Source organism: Myxine glutinosa, chromosome 2, assembly GCF_964187855.1.
Source record: "Myxine glutinosa chromosome 2, kmMyxGlut1.1, whole genome shotgun sequence".
NCBI lineage: Eukaryota > Metazoa > Chordata > Myxini > Myxiniformes > Myxinidae > Myxine > Myxine glutinosa.
In genome coordinates, this window is record NC_136262.1 from 224,126,094 (window position 1) to 224,146,346 (window position 20,253).

General features: G+C 50.3%; 2 protein-coding genes across 2 annotated transcripts in view; both read left to right on the forward strand.

Moving 5' to 3' along the window:
• The first annotated feature begins 6,218 nt into the window (after window positions 1-6,218).
• On the forward strand, window positions 6,219-14,406 carry TWNK (twinkle mtDNA helicase). Its single transcript, XM_068106172.2, has 9 exons — window positions 6,219-6,370; window positions 7,184-7,725; window positions 8,927-9,340; window positions 9,529-9,672; window positions 11,002-11,341; window positions 11,616-11,856; window positions 11,980-12,087; window positions 12,265-12,406; window positions 13,724-14,406. Exons 2-9 carry the CDS (start codon window positions 7,252-7,254, stop codon window positions 13,976-13,978), a joined length of 2,118 nt encoding a protein of 705 aa, XP_067962273.2. The 5' UTR covers window positions 6,219-6,370; window positions 7,184-7,251; the 3' UTR covers window positions 13,979-14,406.
• Window positions 14,407-19,266: 4,860 nt separating this feature from the next.
• Window positions 19,267-20,253, forward strand: part of KCMF1 (potassium channel modulatory factor 1) — an 84,295-nt gene continuing 83,308 nt past the window's right edge. Inside the window, exon 1 of the mRNA XM_068106171.2 lies at window positions 19,267-19,698. Within this exon, the coding sequence (XP_067962272.1) occupies window positions 19,683-19,698 (16 nt within the window). The 5' untranslated portion in view covers window positions 19,267-19,682. The remainder of the gene's footprint in view (window positions 19,699-20,253) is intronic.

Genomic DNA, 20,253 nt, shown 5'->3' on the forward strand with positions numbered 1-20,253 from the left:
AGTGTTACAGTGTAGTCTTACAATAAAGACGTTTATAATTATGTTACCGCTTGTCCGCTTCCTCCTTGCTCACAAGCAGCGCGCGTAACGCCGCGCTTTACTGGTGACCCTCGACGTTGGATCTGCCGGAGCGATCCTTCCACACGCGACGCCATCGCCATGGCCGCCTTCGTCAAACTTCCGGAATTTTGGGAGGCTCAGGCCGAAGTCTGGTTCGTCCAGGCCGAAGCCCAATTTCAGCTTCAGCACCTCACCGGCGATGACACGCGCTACTGCCACGTCGTCGCCTCCCTCGGGCCCGGCACGGCCGCTCGAGTTGTGTCCGTCCTTCGCCACCCACCGGACGGCCACAAGTACGAGGCACTCAAGCGGCTACTCCTAGCCACGTTCAGCCTCACGGACGACGCACGGGCCGACCGCCTCCTGGATCTCCCCGAGCTCGGTGAGACGCGCCCGTCGGTCCGAATGGACCATATGCTGTCACTGTTGGGCGACGAAGCCCCCGGTTCGCTATTCCGGGCGCTTTTCCGTCGCCAACTTCCAGCGCAGGTTCGCCTCGCGTTGGCCGGGACCGGGCTAACGGAACCCCGAGCATTGGCGGCCGAGGCGGACAAGTACTTCGCCGCTTCGGACACGCGGGCGAGCGTTGGCGTGGCCGTCACGGCCTTCGACGCTGATGTTCCACAGCATCATCTTCTACAGCACGCTGAAGTTCAGCAGCATGCTGATACGCACCTCGTGAACGCCGCCACGCCCCGCCCACCGCCGCGGCGAAAACCGCCACCGCGGGGAAACCCGTCGACTCCACCGGCCTGGCGGAGCCAGCCGCGCTCCTCCAGCTCCACCACCTGGTGCTGGTTCCACGCCAAGTTCGGCCACGAAGCTCGGCGGTGTCATCCGCCGTGCTCCTTCAACGGGTCGGGAAACGCCCGGGCCGGCGCTCAATTGTGGCGATGAGCGCCGGCCGTTCGAGCAGCCTGCTGTTCATAACGGACACCTTCTCCGGGCGCCGTTACCTGTGCGACACGGGAGCGCAGGTGAGTGTCATTCCCGCCGGCACGTCAGACAAGCACGCCGCGGGTGGGGGCCCCGCGCTGCTTGCCGCGAACGGGACGCCCATCCGTACGTACGGAAAACGCTGCCTCTCTCTGCGGTTTGGAGGGCAGGTTTTCCGATGGACGTTCGTCACCGCCGACGTGCCCATGGCACTGCTTGGCGCGGACTTCCTGTGCGCTAATGGGCTCCTGGTCGACGTCAAGTGCAGACGGCTTGTCCAGGCCGAGACGTTCAGCTCGCTCGCGTGTGCGTTGCCCAGCTCAACGAGCGGCTTGCCAAGCGGCTTGCCGAACGATTCGGTTCCGGCCACGTTGGTCTGTACGCTTCCGGCAGCGGACGCATTCACCCGCCTCCTCGCCGGCTTCCCGGCCCTCACGCGGCCCACCTTCTCGGCGGGGGCCGTCAAGCACGGGGTGGCCCATCACATCCCCACCGTCGGGCCACCGGTCTACGCCCGGGCACGCCGCCTCGAGCCGACGAAGCTGGCGGTGGCAAAAGCGGAGTTCGCTACCCTGGAGCGACTCGGCATCGTTCGGCGCTCAGAGAGCGCTTGGGCGTCGCCGCTGCACATCGTGCCGAAGCCCGGCGGGGGATGGCGACCGTGCGGGGACTATCGCCGTCTCAATGACGCCACGACTCCCGACCGCTACCCCGTCCCCCACATTCAGGACTTTTCCGCCCGTTTGGCGGGCAGGTCCTTCTTCTCGAAGGTGGACCTCATACGCGGCTACCATCAGGTCCCCGTCAGGCCGGAGGACGTCCCGAAGACGGCGGTCATCACGCCATTCGGACTCTTCGAGTTCCTGCGCATGCCCTTCGGTCTGAAGAATGCGGCTCAGGCGTTCCAGCGACTGATGGACAGCGTCCTGCGCGACTTGGATTTTGTCTACGTCTACCTGGACGATATCCTCGTCGCCAGCGCGTCCCGCGAAGAGCACCTACGCCACCTCCGCACGCTCTTCGAACGCCTGGGCCAGCATGGCCTGATTGTGAACCCCGCAAAGTGCCGGTTCGGCGCCGCCACAATCGATTTTCTGGGGCACCGTGTCACCAGGCACGGCGCCGTCCCCCTGCCGGCCAAGGTGGAGGCGGTGAAGGGGTTTCCGCGCCCCCGCACGATCAGAGGGCTGCAGGAGTTCCTGGGCATGGTGAACTTTTACCATCGGTTCCTGCCCCGTATCGCCCAGCTCCTGCGCCCCCTGCACGAAGCTCTCCGAGGTAAGCCGGGCAAAGGCGACGTTACCTGGACCGAGCAGATGGACACGGCGTTCACGGGCGCGAAGCTCGCCTTGGCTAACGCCACCATGCTCGCGCACCCGGCGCCCGATGCACCGATCGCCCTCACCACCGATGCCTCGGACTACGCGGTGGGCGCGGTGCACGAGCAATGGGTGCGTGGAGCTTGGCAACCGCTGGCGTTCTTTAGCCGGCAGCTTCGCCCGCCCGAACGCCGTTACAGTACCTTCGACCGCGAGTTGCTCGGACTTCACTTGGCGGTCAGGCACTTCCGCCATCTGCTCGAGGGCCGGGCGTTCACTGCCTTCGTCGACCACAAGCCGCTGATCTTCGCGATGGGCAAGGTCACCGAGCCGTGGTCGGCCCGGCAGCAGCGTCACCTCTCGGCCGCGTCCGAGTACACGACGGACATCCAGCACGTCGCGGGGAAGGACAACCCGGTGGCGGATTGCCTTTCCCGGGCCGTCGCCCACGCAGTCCACCTCGGCATCGACTATGCCCGGATGGCAGCGGACCAGGCCGCTGACCCCGACGTCCAGGCCTTGCGGACCGCAGTCACGGGCCTCCGCGTCACCGAGGTGCCGTTCGACGGCGCGGGCGCGGCCCTCTTGTGCGACGTCTCCCTCGGGCGTCCTCGCCCCATTGTGCCCGCGGGCTGGCAGCGCCAGGTGTTTGACGCCATCCACGGCCTGTCCCACCCGGGCGCGAGGGCCTCCCAAAGGCTGATCGCCGACAAGTTCGTCTGGCATGGCCTCCGGAAGGCCGTCCGCGGCTGGGCCAGGACGTGCCTCGCGTGCCAGCGCGCCAAGGTGCACCGGCACACCCAGGCCCCGTTGGCCCCGTTCACGGTGCCGGAACGCCGGTTTGACCACGTCCACGTGGACCTGGTGGGACCTCTGCCCCCCTCGCGGGGTTTCACCTACGTCCTCACCATGGTGGACCGCACCACCCGGTGGCCGGAGGCCGTGCCCTTGGCGTCGACAACGGCGGCCGATGTCGCGCAGGCTTTCATCGCCACCTGGGTCGCCCGGTTCGGCGCCCCCTCAGACATCTCATCCGACCGCGGCCCCCAGTTCACCTCGGAGCTCTGGGGGGCGGTTGCGCAGGGGCTCGGGGTCCGGCTGCACCGAACCACGGCCTACCACCCCCAGGCTAACGGCCTGTGTGAGCGATTTCACCGCTCATTGAAGGCCGCGCTCTGGGCCACCCTCCGCGACGGCGGCTGGGTCGACAGGCTCCCCTGGGTCCTGCTGGGCCTCCGGACGGCGCCCAAGGAGGACCTGCGCGCATCCGCGGCGGAGTTGGTCTTCGGGCAACTGCTGCGGGTGCCGGGCGAGTTCCTCCCCGACTCCACGGCACCATGGTCCGCGGCACAGCAGCGCTCCGCTCTGCAAGAGACCGCCCAGAGGTTCGCCCCGGTGCCAACGGCATGCCACGGGCACCCACCGACGCACGTCGCCCCGGAGCTTCGCACGGCGGAGTACGTCTTCGTCCGCCACGATGCCCATCGGACACCACTGCGGCCCCCGTACGACGGGCCTTTCCGCGTGCTGGAGACCGGGGCGAAGCACTTCACCCTGGACATCGGCGGTACCCCTGACCGCGTTTCGGTAGACCACCTCAAGCCGGCCCACCTCGATGTGGACCATCCACCGCCAGTGGCCCGACCCCCACGTCGGGGCCGCCCTCCTGCGGGCGGACCCCCGGCACCGCCCAGCCCCGCCGCCACGGCGCCCCCCGGTCCTGCACCCATCCCAGGGGCAGCCAGGGGCATCCCACCTGGTATCCCTGCACCCCGGACGCCGCCGATCGCCAGGGGGCGCTTCGGCCGGGTCATTCGTCTGCCCCGCAAACTGGCCCTCCAGGTGCGCGGGAATTCTGGGGGGGCGCGTGTGGCGGACACAAAAGCCCACTGGCGTGGTGACATCATTCCACGCACCAAGTGGGCGGTGGCCACGCCCGAGGGGTAGGCGTGGCCTCATGATATACACCGGGCGACCAGCCCGGAGGAGTTCAGTGTTACAGTGTAGTCTTACAATAAAGACGTTTATATGTTACCGCTTGTCCGCTTCCTCCTTGCTCACAAGCAGCGCGCGTAACGCCGCGCTTTAATATTGTACATTTCGAATGTTCAAACTGTCATTTATAACGGTTTTTTGCATGCTGCCGTATCCTAGCAACCACTGATTCCTAGCAATTCCACTGATTCCAACATTCCACTGACACACACACACACACACACACACACACACACACACACACACACACACACACACACACACACACACACACACACACACACACACACACACATCTCTCTTATATAGTAGATAAACCGATGAAACTCAGCGACAGATGCACCACTGCAAAATAACCTGACAGCGCTGAAGAGAGGAAAAAACAATAAATAAAAAATAAATAAATAAACGAGTGCGGATGTAAAACGCAAATAAAACTCCAAGAGACGAAACTGTTGGGCAAGGGAATTATTTTTTTTTTACTTTAATACATTCACCAGTTTACCCAACGCAACCTCTGGGACCGGAAGCTGTGTGAAAATGGCGGGAAATTCGTACCTCACATTTTATATGCTCATGATACAACAATCGTTTTCTCTTTATAATATTTGTTATGTATTTATTCAGGCTTTTCCACATTTTTTGCCCTTTGTTGAGGATTGTGGGAAAGCTGTTGATAGTTGATACCGTGACTTTCTCGTATTTTTCAACTTGTAGGGCCTACCATTTTTGACTTTGTCAAATTTTCGTTCACCAAAATGGGAATGCAAAGTAATTATTACAATATTGTCTTCCAATGTGGAAATGGATTTTTAAAACAACAAGTCACTGATACACTGGATGTTCGACAGCGTATCCTTTTTTCCTGGTGGCAAGTATGCAATCCTATTTTGGCACATTGAGTGGAGTTTCTGTAATCACAGAAAATCACTAAAGTGGAAGATTTACAAGAGCTGCATGAAATTATTTATAATGCCGCCGAAATGAACGTCACACAGCGGTTCACAAACGTATTAATCCATGATGATTAACCTGTGTTTTAATCCATGATGATGTTATCCGCACTAGTAGCAAACCCTAGCTCCATAATTATTGTAATGACGTGAGAATTTTATTGTATTGCAGAACGTTTCGCCATTGTAATCAAGTGAGAATGGATAATTGATTTCAAAGACGTAAGTACAGTTGTTTTTCCGATTCTCCAAGGACTGCATTCGCGTGTCATTCGCCAAGAGGAGACGAACTATCACCGGCACCCTGAAGGAATTACAAATTCTTGCCCTGACCAGCAGAGGGCACTGTATCAGTGGCACACCTGCATGGAAACGAAGAAGAAGATAATTGTGTTAATATTCATACAACGTATGCATGTCACGTGCAATAATTGCACTAATAATTACAAATCAAGAGAGGTGGCGTCGAGTCCTGATGTCCTGGTGCATTTTACTTCATCAAAAGTGGGTTCTATGCCAGCTGTAGTGTAACAGCGGAACATCGTGCTCATGTTGATTCTTGAACGTTCCTGATTATAAATATAATATTAACAACTGCAGTTCCTGTCAGCGAACAAAGTGTGCTCGCGAGTTCATTTGTCAAATGCCACAACAGATATGGAATCGAACCAAAAATGAAACGGCTCACGGTGCCGTCGGACGATCACAATTCACACTACCAGACGTGCAATGGTTTTATCGGGTGGATTTGGCGAGAGAGGTCGTGGTAGTGCAGTAGGACAGGTACACTAGAGGCGGTGTAACAGCAGTGGCGGTGTAGCAAGAGGGGCGATGGATAGCAGAGGCGGTGTAGCAGCAGTAACGGCGTAGAAGCAATAACGGTGTAGCAGCAGTGGCGATGTCGCAGTAGCGTCGGTGTAGCAGCAGTGGCGATGTAGCAGTAGAGTCGGTGACTCGGTGTAGCAAGAGAGGCGGTGTAGCAGCAGTGGCGATGTAGCAGTAGGGGTCATTGCAGCAAGAGAGGCGGTGTAGCAGCAGACGATTTACAGTACAACAGGCTGAGACACATGGAGCCGCGGCGCGAGCAGAAGTTTCCAGGAATCTTGGGTATGATATTGGCGGCCCTCTTTGTGTGCGTATCATTCACTCTGCTTCGCAAATCTACCTTTGGGCAACTTAACTGGAGTTTCACTCAAAACCAAACGAGACTCGCGGCACTCACTCCCACTCAGCTCTGATTTATAACGGATTAACGGTATGGATTCCCGCTTTGCGATCAAACATTGATGGAGATCGGATCGAGTTGTGCTCCCGTGGTTTGTTTTTAATACCACTGATGTCCTAATAAAATACTATATAAATAGGATGGTAAGATGGCTCATAGGTATCGTTCTTGCTTTCGGCTTTACTGATCGGGTTCAATTCTGGACGGAGTGCGTTCTCTGACGTCATACTCATAGCCTATAAGCCGGCTATGCCATCTCCTCGTACTCGTTTGTGGATGTCACGGTGTTTATTGGTTTTTGAGGTCTGGCTAATTACTTGCGAGTGAGATTTGGTGGTGTACCTGTACGAAATAACCGACTCGTTCCTAAAGGATACGGTGAGACCTTTGACATCCACAATCAAAACCTCACAAAAGGCCATGTGACCATTGGAAGTTATCGCTTCTTTTTTATTCCGTGGTCCATTGTAATGTCCAGCCGGGCTCATCAAAAGGATTGCATGCTCCACAATACAGCACCCCCTTGCTAGCGTTGGTGGCAGCAAGAATTGAACCGAAGCAGAATAGGTTTTAATGACCTTGGTTGGCTTTTTGCAGTTGTAATCGTGATCACAGCAGTGGGTTGTTGGTGTTGGTGTTGGTGTTGGTGTTGTTGTTGTTGTTTTCTGCCTGATTTTCACCATTTTTGTTTGCAGGAAGACCGTGATCCAGGCCTTTGCTTCCCCGCATTGAAGGAGGCAAAGGCCGTAAGTACAGGAATGTGATGTGGCATCATGGCCGCACAATAACTCGTTTGCTTGAACGTTCGTTGGTTCGGACACCGACGGCGGCCCTCTGCAATGCCAAGCTCGACCCAGCGATGCTGGAAGGTGCAATGAGCTCTGCCGGACTGACGAGACGAAGCGCCATCTGTGAGCGACTCGCCCAGCAGCTTGCCACGCTCCAAGTTCGACATTGCCACGCAACCCGTCCTATCACCAGAATGTCCCTCCAAAAGATGTTGCGTTTGGGTGAGGAGGACTTTAAAGACTTGACTGTGACTGAGATGCGTCGGTACTTGCACTCCAAAAAATTGGACTTCTATGAAGGCTACACGTGCCTCCTGATGGCAAGCCCGTTTGTACATAGACTCGCAACGCCTGTCAGCAAGGACGACGCCAGGTTATTCATCAATAAGACTACTGGCCAATTTTTCTGCAAGGAATCACTGGTGGAGGGTACGTGGGACGATATTCAGGTACCTAACCTTTATTTACTTAATCTAAAACTAGCAGATAACCCGGTTCCACCGGGATGTTGAAAGGGAATTCGCTCGCAATAGAGTGTAGAATATTTAGGGAGTTCGATAGGAATGTCCTTTGACGGTGTAATGGTGGTAGACTGGGTTCCAAAATGTTTTTTTGAGTCTGGGTTCCAAAATGTGAAAACATAACCTCCGCCCACCTTCGGTGACAGAGGTAACAAGCCATCCTGTTTGAAATGCCATCCTGTTGATAACTTAATTTAATACGATTATTTTCCCCATTATAGCCCGGTGTTGGCTTGGCGGTTAGGGTGCTGGCTTGGGATCCTAGGATCCCGAGTTTGAATCCCGGTCGATCGCTGAATTAACGCCAGGGGGTTGACTCAGTCCGTCATCCTTCCGAGGTCGGCAAATTGAGTACCAGCTTGCTGGGATGAATGATCACGGTGTGTACCCCGATTTAGAATAGGTACACCGTATCCCTGTGCATCGTAAGAGGCGACTAAGGGTTGGCGTCAGGAAGGGCATCCGGCCATAAAAACATTGGCTCAAACAGGGAACCATGATTGTCATGGGGCCCGCAAGGCTAACCCCCGCTCTAGCGGGGAAAATGGCCTTTAAACGATCATTCATTCATTCATATTCAGTCATTTTCCCCATTATAGAAGAATGACCTGAATTAACCTCCAAGACCTCCAGGTCTTTAAAACAGCTGTTCACCACCATCTCTTATCTTCCCCCATCCAAAACCTTGATCTTTTCTATCCCCGATAATTTCACCCCAATTCCACTTTTTGAAATGCCAACTTCTGTCCTGGAAGTCCTTGGTGTCCTTGTGTTTTATACTTCTCCCACCCCCCCTCCCCCTTCCCACGCCTCCTCGCCCCAAGCCCTCTCCCTCCCACACATCTCCCTGCTCTTAAATGTTGTGTGCTCTCAAGTGTTTGTGTGCTTCCCATTCTCTTGTCTTCCGCTCCCTCTTTTTATATATTTTGTTTGTCTGGTTGATTTGTTTGTGAAGTAAATGTCAGCTCTTTCACGAGCCTCGATTCGGTATACAAAAAAAAAAAGAAAAAAAAAAAGAGATGAACACATGTGGGGGAGAATACACTAGGATTGGATCGGTTTTAGCCTGTAAAACTTGCCGCCCTATACTTCATCATGGTGAGGTTCTCATGCAGTATTCTCCCGTCAGGTGTTCCTCGAGGCTTGGCTGGATAGTGGACAGCCCCTGGACAAGCCTCGGGAAGCGCAGTTTGTAGCAGAGGAAGATGAGGACACGGAGGCCCAGTTTGTGCGCGAGGAGGTGGACCGTATATGGCGGAAGGCATCTACCTTTGCGGGCATGGAACCATCGGAGTGTGCCATGGTCAAGCAGCTCTTTTCCGCAAAGAAATTGTCAGACAGCACACTAAATCGGTTTAACGTGCGTTGGTTCGCAGCCACCAAGAGCCTAGTCTTTCCCTGGTTTGGTCCACGTGGAAACCTGCAAGGCCTCAAGCTACTATCTGCAAAGTTTGACGGCTCGATCGTCTCATATGAGGAGAGCACACTGCCTCGAGGAAACCTCTACTGCAACCTCTTTGGCCTGCACGAAGCTGCTTCCTCGGTCAGTCAGCCAAGAATGTTGTAAGCTGGAGATATGTTTGTATTTAGCTGTGATTGCTTATGGTGGTTCGCCAAAGCATATTCCCTGAACAATTGTTGCCAGGGGTGATGGTGATAATACATTGACACTTTCGTCTTGTGCAAGAACTAAACCTCTCCCAATCTAATATGTAGATCTCACGGGTGCAGGACACTGAGCTGGTGTTGACTGCATCTGAGCTGGATTGCCTCGCCGTGAGCCAGTCGGTTCGAAAAATGGCCGTTGCTGCCCTACCCCGTGGCATAAGCTCGCTGTCACCATCGCTCCTGCCATACTTGGAGCAATACAAGAAGGTATAGGACTCGTGTTTGTTTAAGATTAAAAGTTTAAATCCTGCATGTTTAAATATAAGGGTGTGTTGAAAAGTGAATGAATGAATTGAATGAATGATCGTTTTAAGGCCATTTTCCCCGCTATCGCGGGTGTTAGCCTTGCGGGCCCCATGACAATCATGGTTCCCAGTTTGAGGCAATGTTTTTATGGCCGGATGCCCTTCCTGACGCCAACTGGTGTTGAAGAGGCGGTGTGTTGAAAAGTAATGCCTCTTATTCTTTTTCTCCAAAATGGTTGAAGATATTCGAATGAAACAAAGTCCAATCCACACAGTTCTTCCTGCCCCGCTGGGTGTGAAGTTTTGTGATTCTGGCACTTCATGTCTCAGTGCTACGTGAGTCAAGATGGCAGAAGGTAGCACGACATTGTCAATGCTCTGCAGCATTGACTGACTGGAGATGACAGTTGGGATGACTGACTGGAGATGACAGTTGGGATGACTGACTGGAGATGACAGTTGGGATGACTGACTGGAGATGACAGTTGGGATGACTGACTGGAAATGACAGTGGGATGACTGACTGGAGATGACAGTTGGGATGACTGACTGGAGATGACAGTTGGGATGACTGACTGGAGATGACAGTTGGGATGACTGACTGACGAGATGACAGTTGGGATGACTGACTGGAGATGACAGTTGGGATGACTGACTGGAAATGACAGTGGGATGACTGACAGTGGGATGACTGACTGGAGATGACAGTTGGGATGACTGACTGACGAGATGACAGTTGGGATGACTGACTGGAGATGACAGTTTGGATGACTGACTGGAGATGACAGTTGGGATGACTGATTGGAAATGACTGACTGGAGATGACTGACTGGAGATGACAGTTGGAAACTTCTTCATTATGGTTCTGAGAGAAAGAAACAGTCAATGGAGTACCGCCACAAAGGATCTTCAGCCCAGATGTGGCTCCGTCAGATTTTTATCTCTGCCCCAAACTTGAGGAACACCTTCGTGTAGACCATTTTTCTTCCGACGATGTCGAGGCTGCTGTGAAGTTAGGTTGGCAGAATCGGATGCTACTTTAAGATTCCTTGGCGGAATTGGATAAAACTGCTGTATTCCTGCTATTCTAGTGGGGCGGCAGCAGGGAGCACTGAGAACAGCATCCCATTTCCACCTGCATGAGCAACTCATTTGTAGTTGCAGGTTATACGAGTCAGTTGAAGGTCGTGCAAATGATAGCTGTACTCACTTTGTCGACTTCAGGAATATTAAGGCAAAAGCATTTAACAGTATTGTGTGCTATTTCGCCATCAATATCATGTCTTCTCAGATAATCCTGTGGCTGGGCAGAGAGCTGACCGCATGGGAAGCAGCCAAAGTGTTTGCCCGCAAGTTGGCCCTACGGAGATGCTGCCTCGTTTCTGCAGGTGACCCTCCACAGCTGCAACCCCTGCAAGCCTTGACCGAAGGACCGTCCTGCTTGCAGCGTGTGGTGCGTGGAGCACTGCGCGCAGCGCACAAGGACATCACGTCGTTCCGACAGCTCCGTGAGAATGTACGTGGAGAGTTGGTGAATGTAGATCAGGCAGCCGGCACCAAGTGGAAGCGCTTCCCTGAACTGACCAAAGTGCTGAAGGGTCATCGGCGTGGAGAGCTCACTGTTTTCACAGGTACGTCAATACCTGTCTTCGCCCTCGTGAATCTGCCATGGTGATATGGATATGAGAGTTTGCGCAACTTGATGTGACTTCCCCTGTATATGTCACCTTTTTATGGTTTTGCTTTCTACTTCTGTCCAGTTTTTTTTTGTTTTTTTTTACCCATTTCGTTAATTTAATTCTTAACTATGATTCATTATAATTCTTAACTCTGATTGTTGGATTTCTCCTTCATGTCTGCCTGTGGCAGTGGGAATTTATCAACGAAGCGTTTTTCTCCTCGCAGGACCTACTGGCAGTGGCAAGACCACTTTTATAAGCGAGTACGCGTTGGACCTCTGCATACAAGGCGTGAACACACTCTGGGGTAGTTTTGAAATATCCAATGTGCGCCTGGCACGAGTCATGCTTTCGCAGTTCTCGCAGTGTCAATTGGCCTTGCACATTGAGGACTACGACATGTGGGCTGACCGCTTTGAAATGCTTCCTCTTTACTTCATGACTTTTCAAGGGCAGCAGGGCATCAAGTGAGTTGGCGCACAGTGCTTTTCACCTGTTCCGACATGCACATTTTTCATTCAAACCATGAACATGGACAATATTTATTACTCTTTATCGCCATGACTGGAAGCTTGGCGTTATGATTGTAGGACGGTGATGAACACGATGCAGCACGCTGTGTATGTGTACGACATATCTCACGTGGTCATCGACAATCTGCAGTTCATGATGGGCCAAACAAACACTTTGTTAGATCGGTGAGAAAATACTCTTCCTTCCTGCTTTCTCGATTGCTATTGAAAATGCTTTGGAAGGAGTCTTTCTCTTTGCTGTAACTGAAAATAAGATTTGATTTTGTGTGGAACTTTCCCACACTAGTTCTCTCTGCCAGGATTACAGAAGTGGAACTTCATCAGAAAATTGTTTTCGGGCAGGTTTGCTCTGCAGGATCATATCATAGGAGTTTTCCGCAACTTTGCGACGACAAACAGTTGCCACGTGACGCTGGTGATCCATCCGCGTAAGGAAGATGATGACAAGGAGCTGCAAATCTCATCCATCCTAGGCACAGCCAAGGTCAGAGTTTCTCTTTACTCCTCTACCTATTGTAATTTCCACCTCCAGATGGAGTTTCTTGAACTTTTGAATGCATGAGCAACTAGAACGGCACTCGGTAGAGCGCATACCTCCGCCAGGCTGAACAGTTTACGTTTTGTACCCCGCTGATGGGCTGGATCTGGACCTGAACCAAAATCGAATTTGCTTGTTGTTGTCACATAACCAACTCTTCCACCAAGTTTTGTCAGAACTTGTCCATAAGTTTTGAGATATCATGCTATAATATTGTCTTTGGTTCCATCCCTCAATGGTGTTGTGCTGAGAAAAATAATTTTTTTTTATCAGATCCAGATCCGTGTCTTCACCAGAATCGAAGCAATTCATCCTTGTCTAACACCCAACCTGTCCACCAAATTTAGTCCGAATCCATCTGCAACTTTTTGTGATATGCTCACAGAAAAACAGACAGTGGCGAAAACATAACCTTCGTCAATATTGTGTGGTGGAGGTAATCAGCATGCGTGCACATTTTCTCTCTGCATTGTAAAAAGAAAATAATGATAAAGGAACAATATGTATTTTTGATAAAGATGAAGAAGAAGAATACAGTAGTTAACCTATGTTTGAATGAATGAATGAATGATTGTTTTAAGGCCATTTTCCCCGCTAGAGCAGGGGTTAGCCTTGCGGGCCCCATGACAATCATGGTTCCCTGTTTGAGGCAATGTTTTTATGGCCGGATGCCCTTCCTGACGCCAACCCTTGGTCATGCTCTTAGGATGCGCAGGGATACGGTGTACCTATTCTAACCCGGGGTACACACGGGGATCATTCATCCCAGCAAGCTGGTACTCAATTTGCTGACCTCGGAAGGATGACAGGCTGAGTCAACCCCCCTGGCGTTATTTCAGCGATCGACCGGGATTCGAACCCAGGATCCTAGGATCCCAAGCCAGCACCCTAACCGCTAAGCCAACACCAGGCTAGCTAACCTATGTTTGAGTTCTTTAATCTTTGTCTACATTTATCTCATGAATAAAGTGCTCGTCGAGGCAATGAGTTTAGAGGTCGCAAAGCTTGTGTATAATGGATCAAGAAATAAGAAAATTTTATTTTTTATTTGAAACAAGTTTGTAAACAATATTTCTTGAAATTGAGGTTCCCAGCAATTAAGTATTCCGTTAACTATCCCAAACTCCGACCTTTTATTTTGGGGTTGTTCATTGTCTTTCTTATTTTACTGCAGTTTTCTGCACAGCTTGGTTGTACCTATACTCAATATTGAAGAGGCTTGTTGTTGAGGAAGAACTCAAAATGTCTTGTGTGGTGTTGCAGGTAAGCCAAGAAGCAGACAACGTCATGATCCTGCAAAACCGCCGTATTGGGTCCACGCACGGTCATCGACGTATTCAGGTGGTAAAGAACCGCTTTGATGGGGAACTTGGAACGGTTCCCTTGGAGTTTCATAAACCGACGTTGAGCTTCACGACAAGCAAATGGCGAATCAAGCATGGCAAGGAAAACGGCTTTGCACAACGGGGCCCTGTACATCCCACATCCGTAGATCGTGTTTTTTCCTCATTGGAGTAGAGGCTTATGGTCTACTTCCACTGCACAGACAGACCTACAAAGCTGATTGAGAATGCTGTGCGATTCTCCGGCTTTGTGATTATTCTGACTTGAATGGAGGAAAACGTTTGATGCACCCGTTGAGTGCAGTCGTTTTTTGGCAGTGGAAATTGAGAGCGAGAGTCACGTCGAGGCTCGATTGGATTTTCAAACAAATATTTTGGATTTGATCACATCGGTGGCAGATAGTCATGCAAAGGCAACTTGCCACCAGGAAGATTTATCATGTGGTTGCATGTCCATCCATGCAGTGCCTTTGGTGAGTTTGATTGTTCTGATGACGGGGGAAGACTTAATGCAATGTGAACAATTTTTAGCCAAATGAAAGTTTTGAATGATATTCTACCTTCACTAGTTTTGTATGACTGAAATAAACCTTATTTGTTTTATTCATGGAAGTAGCATCGTTTTGTTAGACTGCCCCACCATCCCCCCGCACATCCCTCGTCTCCCCCGCAACAGCAGGAGACGTGTGTGTGTGTGTGCATGCGTGCGTCCAAGCCCTAATTTTTTGCCATTTGAGATTTTGTCATCAATTTTCAACAAACCTTTGTTATGACGATATGGAGAACACTATATTTAATAATTGGGTCAAAATGTCAAACGGCAACGTTACAGAAAGTACAAATAGGAGCCCGAACACCACGCAGTGAGAAACGGCCGGATTTTGTAATCGCTTTCATATTTCTTTGTTTAGAATTTCAGCTTCTGTCATCAAATTTTCAACAAACCTTTGTTATGACAACTGATGGCCCACCTTCGATGGGCAATGTGCTGCACCAGTCATGGAAATGCACTTTATCATTTTTGTCATTACCTCCACCACCAAAGGTGGATGGAGGTTATTTCTTCACCCATGTCTGTCTGTCTTTTTGTGTGCTAATGCGAAGAAGATTCGCAAGTACAGTATATTGGTTGGTCTCGTCTGTCATTCTTTCTGCTTGTTTGTTTGTGTGTTTGTCAATCGCCTGCAGGACAAATTTTTACTCCAATCTTCATGAAACCTCACCACATAGAGGTAGTGATAAGCTTGAAGCTTATTATTTTTGAGGTCAATAGGTCGAAGTCACTGTCAAATTTCAACGGTTTCTCTTGTTATCTGCATATGAATGAAAAAAATGAATGAATGATCGTTTTAAGGCCATTTTTTCCCCGCTAGAGCGGGGGTTAGCCTTGCGGGCCCCATGACAATCATGGTTGCCTGTTTGAGGCGATGTTTTTATGGCCGGATGCCCTTCCTGACGCCAACCCTTGGTCACGCTCTTACGATGCGCAGGGATGTATACTGCATATAAAACTGAAAACCACGAACCCTCGTCGAGGTTAAGTCTTCGTCGACCCCTGTGAGTACGTCTCTTAGTTACTTATTATATTGGACCTTGACGACGTCTATTAATTATGGACTATTGGAACATACCTCTTGGACCTTTAGAGCCCTTCCACCCTTTCGACCATTTTCAACCTTTTATATCCTTTCGACCATTTAAGACCCTTTATGCCCTTTAAACCTAATACCCTTTAGACCCTTTATAACCCCAAGACTTTGGATACCCTTCGTCCCCTAAGACACCATAGACCCGGTTAGAACTTTTATCTGAGGGCCTTCTGCAGTAACACTTGTCATAATTATGTGGTTAACCACATATGTCAAATGGTTAACCACATAACATTATGAGATCACCAGTCATAATGAAGGCAGCCGTTGGTTAACCACATCAGTTCCAAGCTATGAGATGCAAAATATAATTATTTAATTAATTTATCTTTCTTGTTTTCATGTTCTGCTCATCTTGGTTAGTGGAATAGAAAACGTCCCACGTGGCAAAGAGAAAACGGTGTCCATGACAATTCCACCCCATTGTAATCAAAAGGGATTTTTTTTGTGATTTTATTATTGCCAAACCTCAGAAATTTTTCAAGATATCATATTGAAACTTACACAAATTATTTGTGCGCATGTGTAGTATATGCATCAAATCTGGTCAAAGGTCAAGGTCAGCGCCATCCAAAACATCTATTAAGTGGCAATTATCAACCAAATTTGTTACGCACAACATTCCATCATGTAAACCACTTGATCAGTCAAATTGCTGTTTTCATAGAAACTATTGTTTATTTGTATTTCGCAAGTATTGTGCTGTGCACAATATGTTTGTTTGTTATTTGCGAAAATCGAATATTTTTCATTCATACACGGTGCCGTACACTGTGCTGAAAACCCTGTTGGGCAGGTAGCAACGCTCGCAGCGACCCGAAGGCCTCGCAGCAAGAGCAGCACAATGGACGAATTTCGAGCTGCTTTTGGAGAAGCAAATGAGCAGCTCGTGGAAGCGCTGTCGGTCTTGGTCCGGAACTTCATCGGCCGCATCCATTGCGTTCACATATGGCTCCAGCGGGTTGTTGGTTTTTTTTTTGGTTTTTTTTTGTATACAAGATCGAGGCTCGTGGAAGAGCTAACATTAATGACAAAAAAAACAAACTGACACATGAGACAAAATAGAGGGAGAGGGGGAAACACAAAAGTACAACATTTGAGAGCAGGGATATCGGGAGATCTGTGGGAGCGAGAGGGCTTGGGGGGAGGAGGCGTGGGAAAGGGGTGAGGGGTGGGAGAGGTAAAAACACACATGGACACAGCTAGGACTTCCAGGAAAGAAGTCAGTATTTCAGAAAAGTGGATCTGGGGTGAATTAACGGGGGTAGAAAAGATCAAGGTTTTGGATGGGGGAGGATAAGAGATGGTGGTGAACAGCTGTTTTAAAGACCTGGAGGGAGGAATGGGATTAAAGAGAGTGAGGGCGTTTGTTACAGAGGTGGGAGAAAAGAGGAATGAAAGAGTGAAGGTGAAAAGAGAGCCTAGACTTTGGCAGTTTAACCAGAAGAGGGTTGCTGGCAGATCTTGTGCGACCTGTAGGAGTATTTGGGGGACAGAGCACAGACAGGGTTGGGGAGCAAGGCCAGAGAGGAGTCGGTAAAAGACAGAAAGACCACCAACCTGCCTGCGGTGAGTGAGTGAAAGGCCCTCAGAGTTAGCTTCATCGCGGGAGATTCCAATGATTCTGAAAGCTTTGGTTTCAACAGCGTGAAGCCGAGCTAGGTGTGAGGCAGGAGCACCGGCCCAGAGGGGAGAACAGTATTCCTGGGAAAACCACATTTCCAAGCTGGCCTCCAAAGCCAGTCGCCTACTGGGCATCCTCCATCGTGCGAAGTCCTTGGCACACCTGAGCTCCTCACCACATACAAGGCTTTCATCTGCAGCTCGATGAAATCCTGTTCTCCCCTCTGGGCCGGTGTTCCTGCCTCACACCTCGCTCGGTGTGACACAGTCGCATTGCTCTAGTTTTTTTATGCCGTGAACAAACATTGCTACGTCACGGGTGATGAAGGTTATGGGCAAGTGTCATCAAAATTGTGTGTATAGTTTCGGAGAAGAGAGCAAATACCTATTTGAACCCTACATGAAATACATGTACCCTACATTGTGATGTATCTCAGCACCATGTACCCTACATTGTGATCTATATCAGCACCATGTACCCTACATTGTGATCTATATCAGCACCATGTACCCTACATTGTGATGTATGTCAGCACCATGAACCCTACATTGTGATGTATGTCAGCACCATGAACCCTACATTGTGATGTATGTCAGCACCATGAACCCTACATTGTGATGTATGTCAGCACCATGAACCCTACATTGTGATCTATATCAGCACCATGTACCCTACATTGTGATGTATGTCAGCACCATGAACCCTACATTGTGATGTATGTCAGCACCATGAACCCTACATTGTGATGTATCTCAGCACCATGAACCCTACATTGTGATGTATATCAGCACCATGAACCCTACATTGTGATGTATATCAGCACCATGTACCCTACATTGTGATGTATATCAGCACCATGAACCCTACATTGTGATGTATATCAGCACTATGTACCCTACATTGTGATGTATGTCAGCACCATGAACCCTACATTGTGATGTATGTCAGCACCATGAACCCTACATTGTGATGTATATCAGCACCATGTACCCTACATTGTGATGTATGTCAGCACCATGAACCCTACATTGTGATGTATGTCAGCACCATGTACCCTACATTGTGATGTATATCAGCACCATGTACCCTACATTGTGATGTATGTCAGCACCATGAACCCTACATTGTGATGTATGTCAGCACCATGTACCCTACATTGTGATGTATATCAGCACTATGTACCCTACATTGTGATGTATATCAGCACCATGAACCCTACATTGTGATGTATGTCAGCACCATGAACCCTACATTGTGATGTATATCAGCACCATGAACCCTACATTGTGATGTCTATCAGCACCATGAACCCTACATTGTGATGTATATCAGCACCATGAACCCTACATTGTGATGTATTTCAGCACCATGAACCCTACATTGTGATGTATCTCAGCACCATGAACCCTACATTGTGATGTATCTCAGCACCATGTACCCTACATTGTGATGTATCTCAGCACCATGAACCCTACATTGTGATGTATCTCAGCACCATGAACCCTACATTAATATAAAGTTCATATAAAGGGGTGCCAATTTGATTCATATATGATACAGCTACATGAAAAAGTAAATATTTTTTAACCTATAGATGTATGGCGCACCTTAATATGAACTTTTCTAGAGCATTACTTGGTTCCTCCTCAGAACACAAGGGTAGTACAGCATGCACACGAGGTTTTTTGAATGTCCTTTATTTTGTGTTTTCCATAAGCTATGGAATGATGTTCTTCTTTTCTTTGTCCTTCTTTTCGATAGTGTGCGACATGGGACATTCCATATAAAGGGGTCTTTTCTATGCCCCTGGCATTTCCCCCAATATTATAACATTTTCCCCTTTGCGTTTCCCTTGATAAAAGGACCAATTTATTTTTGAGAATGTTCCTGTAGATTTGGTCCAAAAAACCCTTTCCAACATGAAGGTGGGAATAATCGGGGTCATTAAAGTAACAGTGGTGGTACTGGTGGTGGTGGTGGTGGTGGTTTGTGGGGTCCGCCGGGGAAAGGTTTTTGGCTCGAGGCATTCACGAACCAGTCGGTCAGACCTGACGTTCGACTGGTGAAAGTGGCAGTAATTTGTCACTCGTTTCATGTGCCGGTGATAACTCACCTACCGACTCGACGCGAAAGACGTTGTGGGATCTTCAATCTCCACCAACTGGAAGTGGAGGTGTGGGTGTGGAATACGAGCCCAGACTAGACAGTTCACAGGTAAGTGCGATATCTCTGCAGCACCTTGTTGGACTTCATTATCGAGGTTATAAATGCGATGTTCTTAGCATGTTCGAATCCCGACCCAGCTATAAACTTCCATCCCGGTGTTTCGGAGTCGGTGTGATTCATCAACGTGTTCCGTCACTTGGTTCGAGGAGACACGTGCTACGTCACGTGGTATTGCGGCGACAGGAGCGACCGTCGGACAACTCGAGTCTCGAGCCCGCCCTCGCCATAACTTCCGGTGCGCGGTGCATGCTGGGACCAGAATACACCGGGTCCGCAGAGTCGCCGCGCTCACTTCACATGCGACCAAACCACGAGCGATCGAAGCCACGAAAGTCGCGCCCTTGCGCCGCCGGGGTCGTCACCGCTGCTGCGCTCGGACAATGTCTCGGCACGAAGGTGAGTCGCGATATGGAGTCAAAGTCTCTTCTTCCTCGGGGTACGCGGTCAAGATGGCCGCGCTCGGTGCTAGGCCGAGGCGGTAGGCCTGCTTCGCTGTCTGGCCGTCCGTGTGGCCTTGCCTTCATTGATCTTCGCCGATTTGCGTGATTATTGCCTTTTTCACGACGGTGAATGAATGAAGCAGGTGAACCTGACATGGAATACACCTTACGGCCGAGACCTCAGGTGTCCGATCCCTCGCACGGTCGTGTTTACCTTGCGTCTCCCTTTAGTTCCTGGCGTGTACTTGCTCTCCCGGGCTCGTCGTCGTGCTATTCGCCGGTTCTTTGTGAACCTGTGGGTTTTGCTAAGGAGATCAAAGTTGCTGTGCCCTGGGGGAAGGAGAAGGTGATGCAAACACGTCGTCTTACTCTTGTCTTGGTGCATCAACCATTGGCTTGTGTAAAGAGCATTTGCATGTGTCATAGATCAACCTTCCTTCCTTCGGTAGTTAACATTACCTGTGAATGGGAGTTATTGCATACTAAACTTTCCATCAATATAAATAGGAAA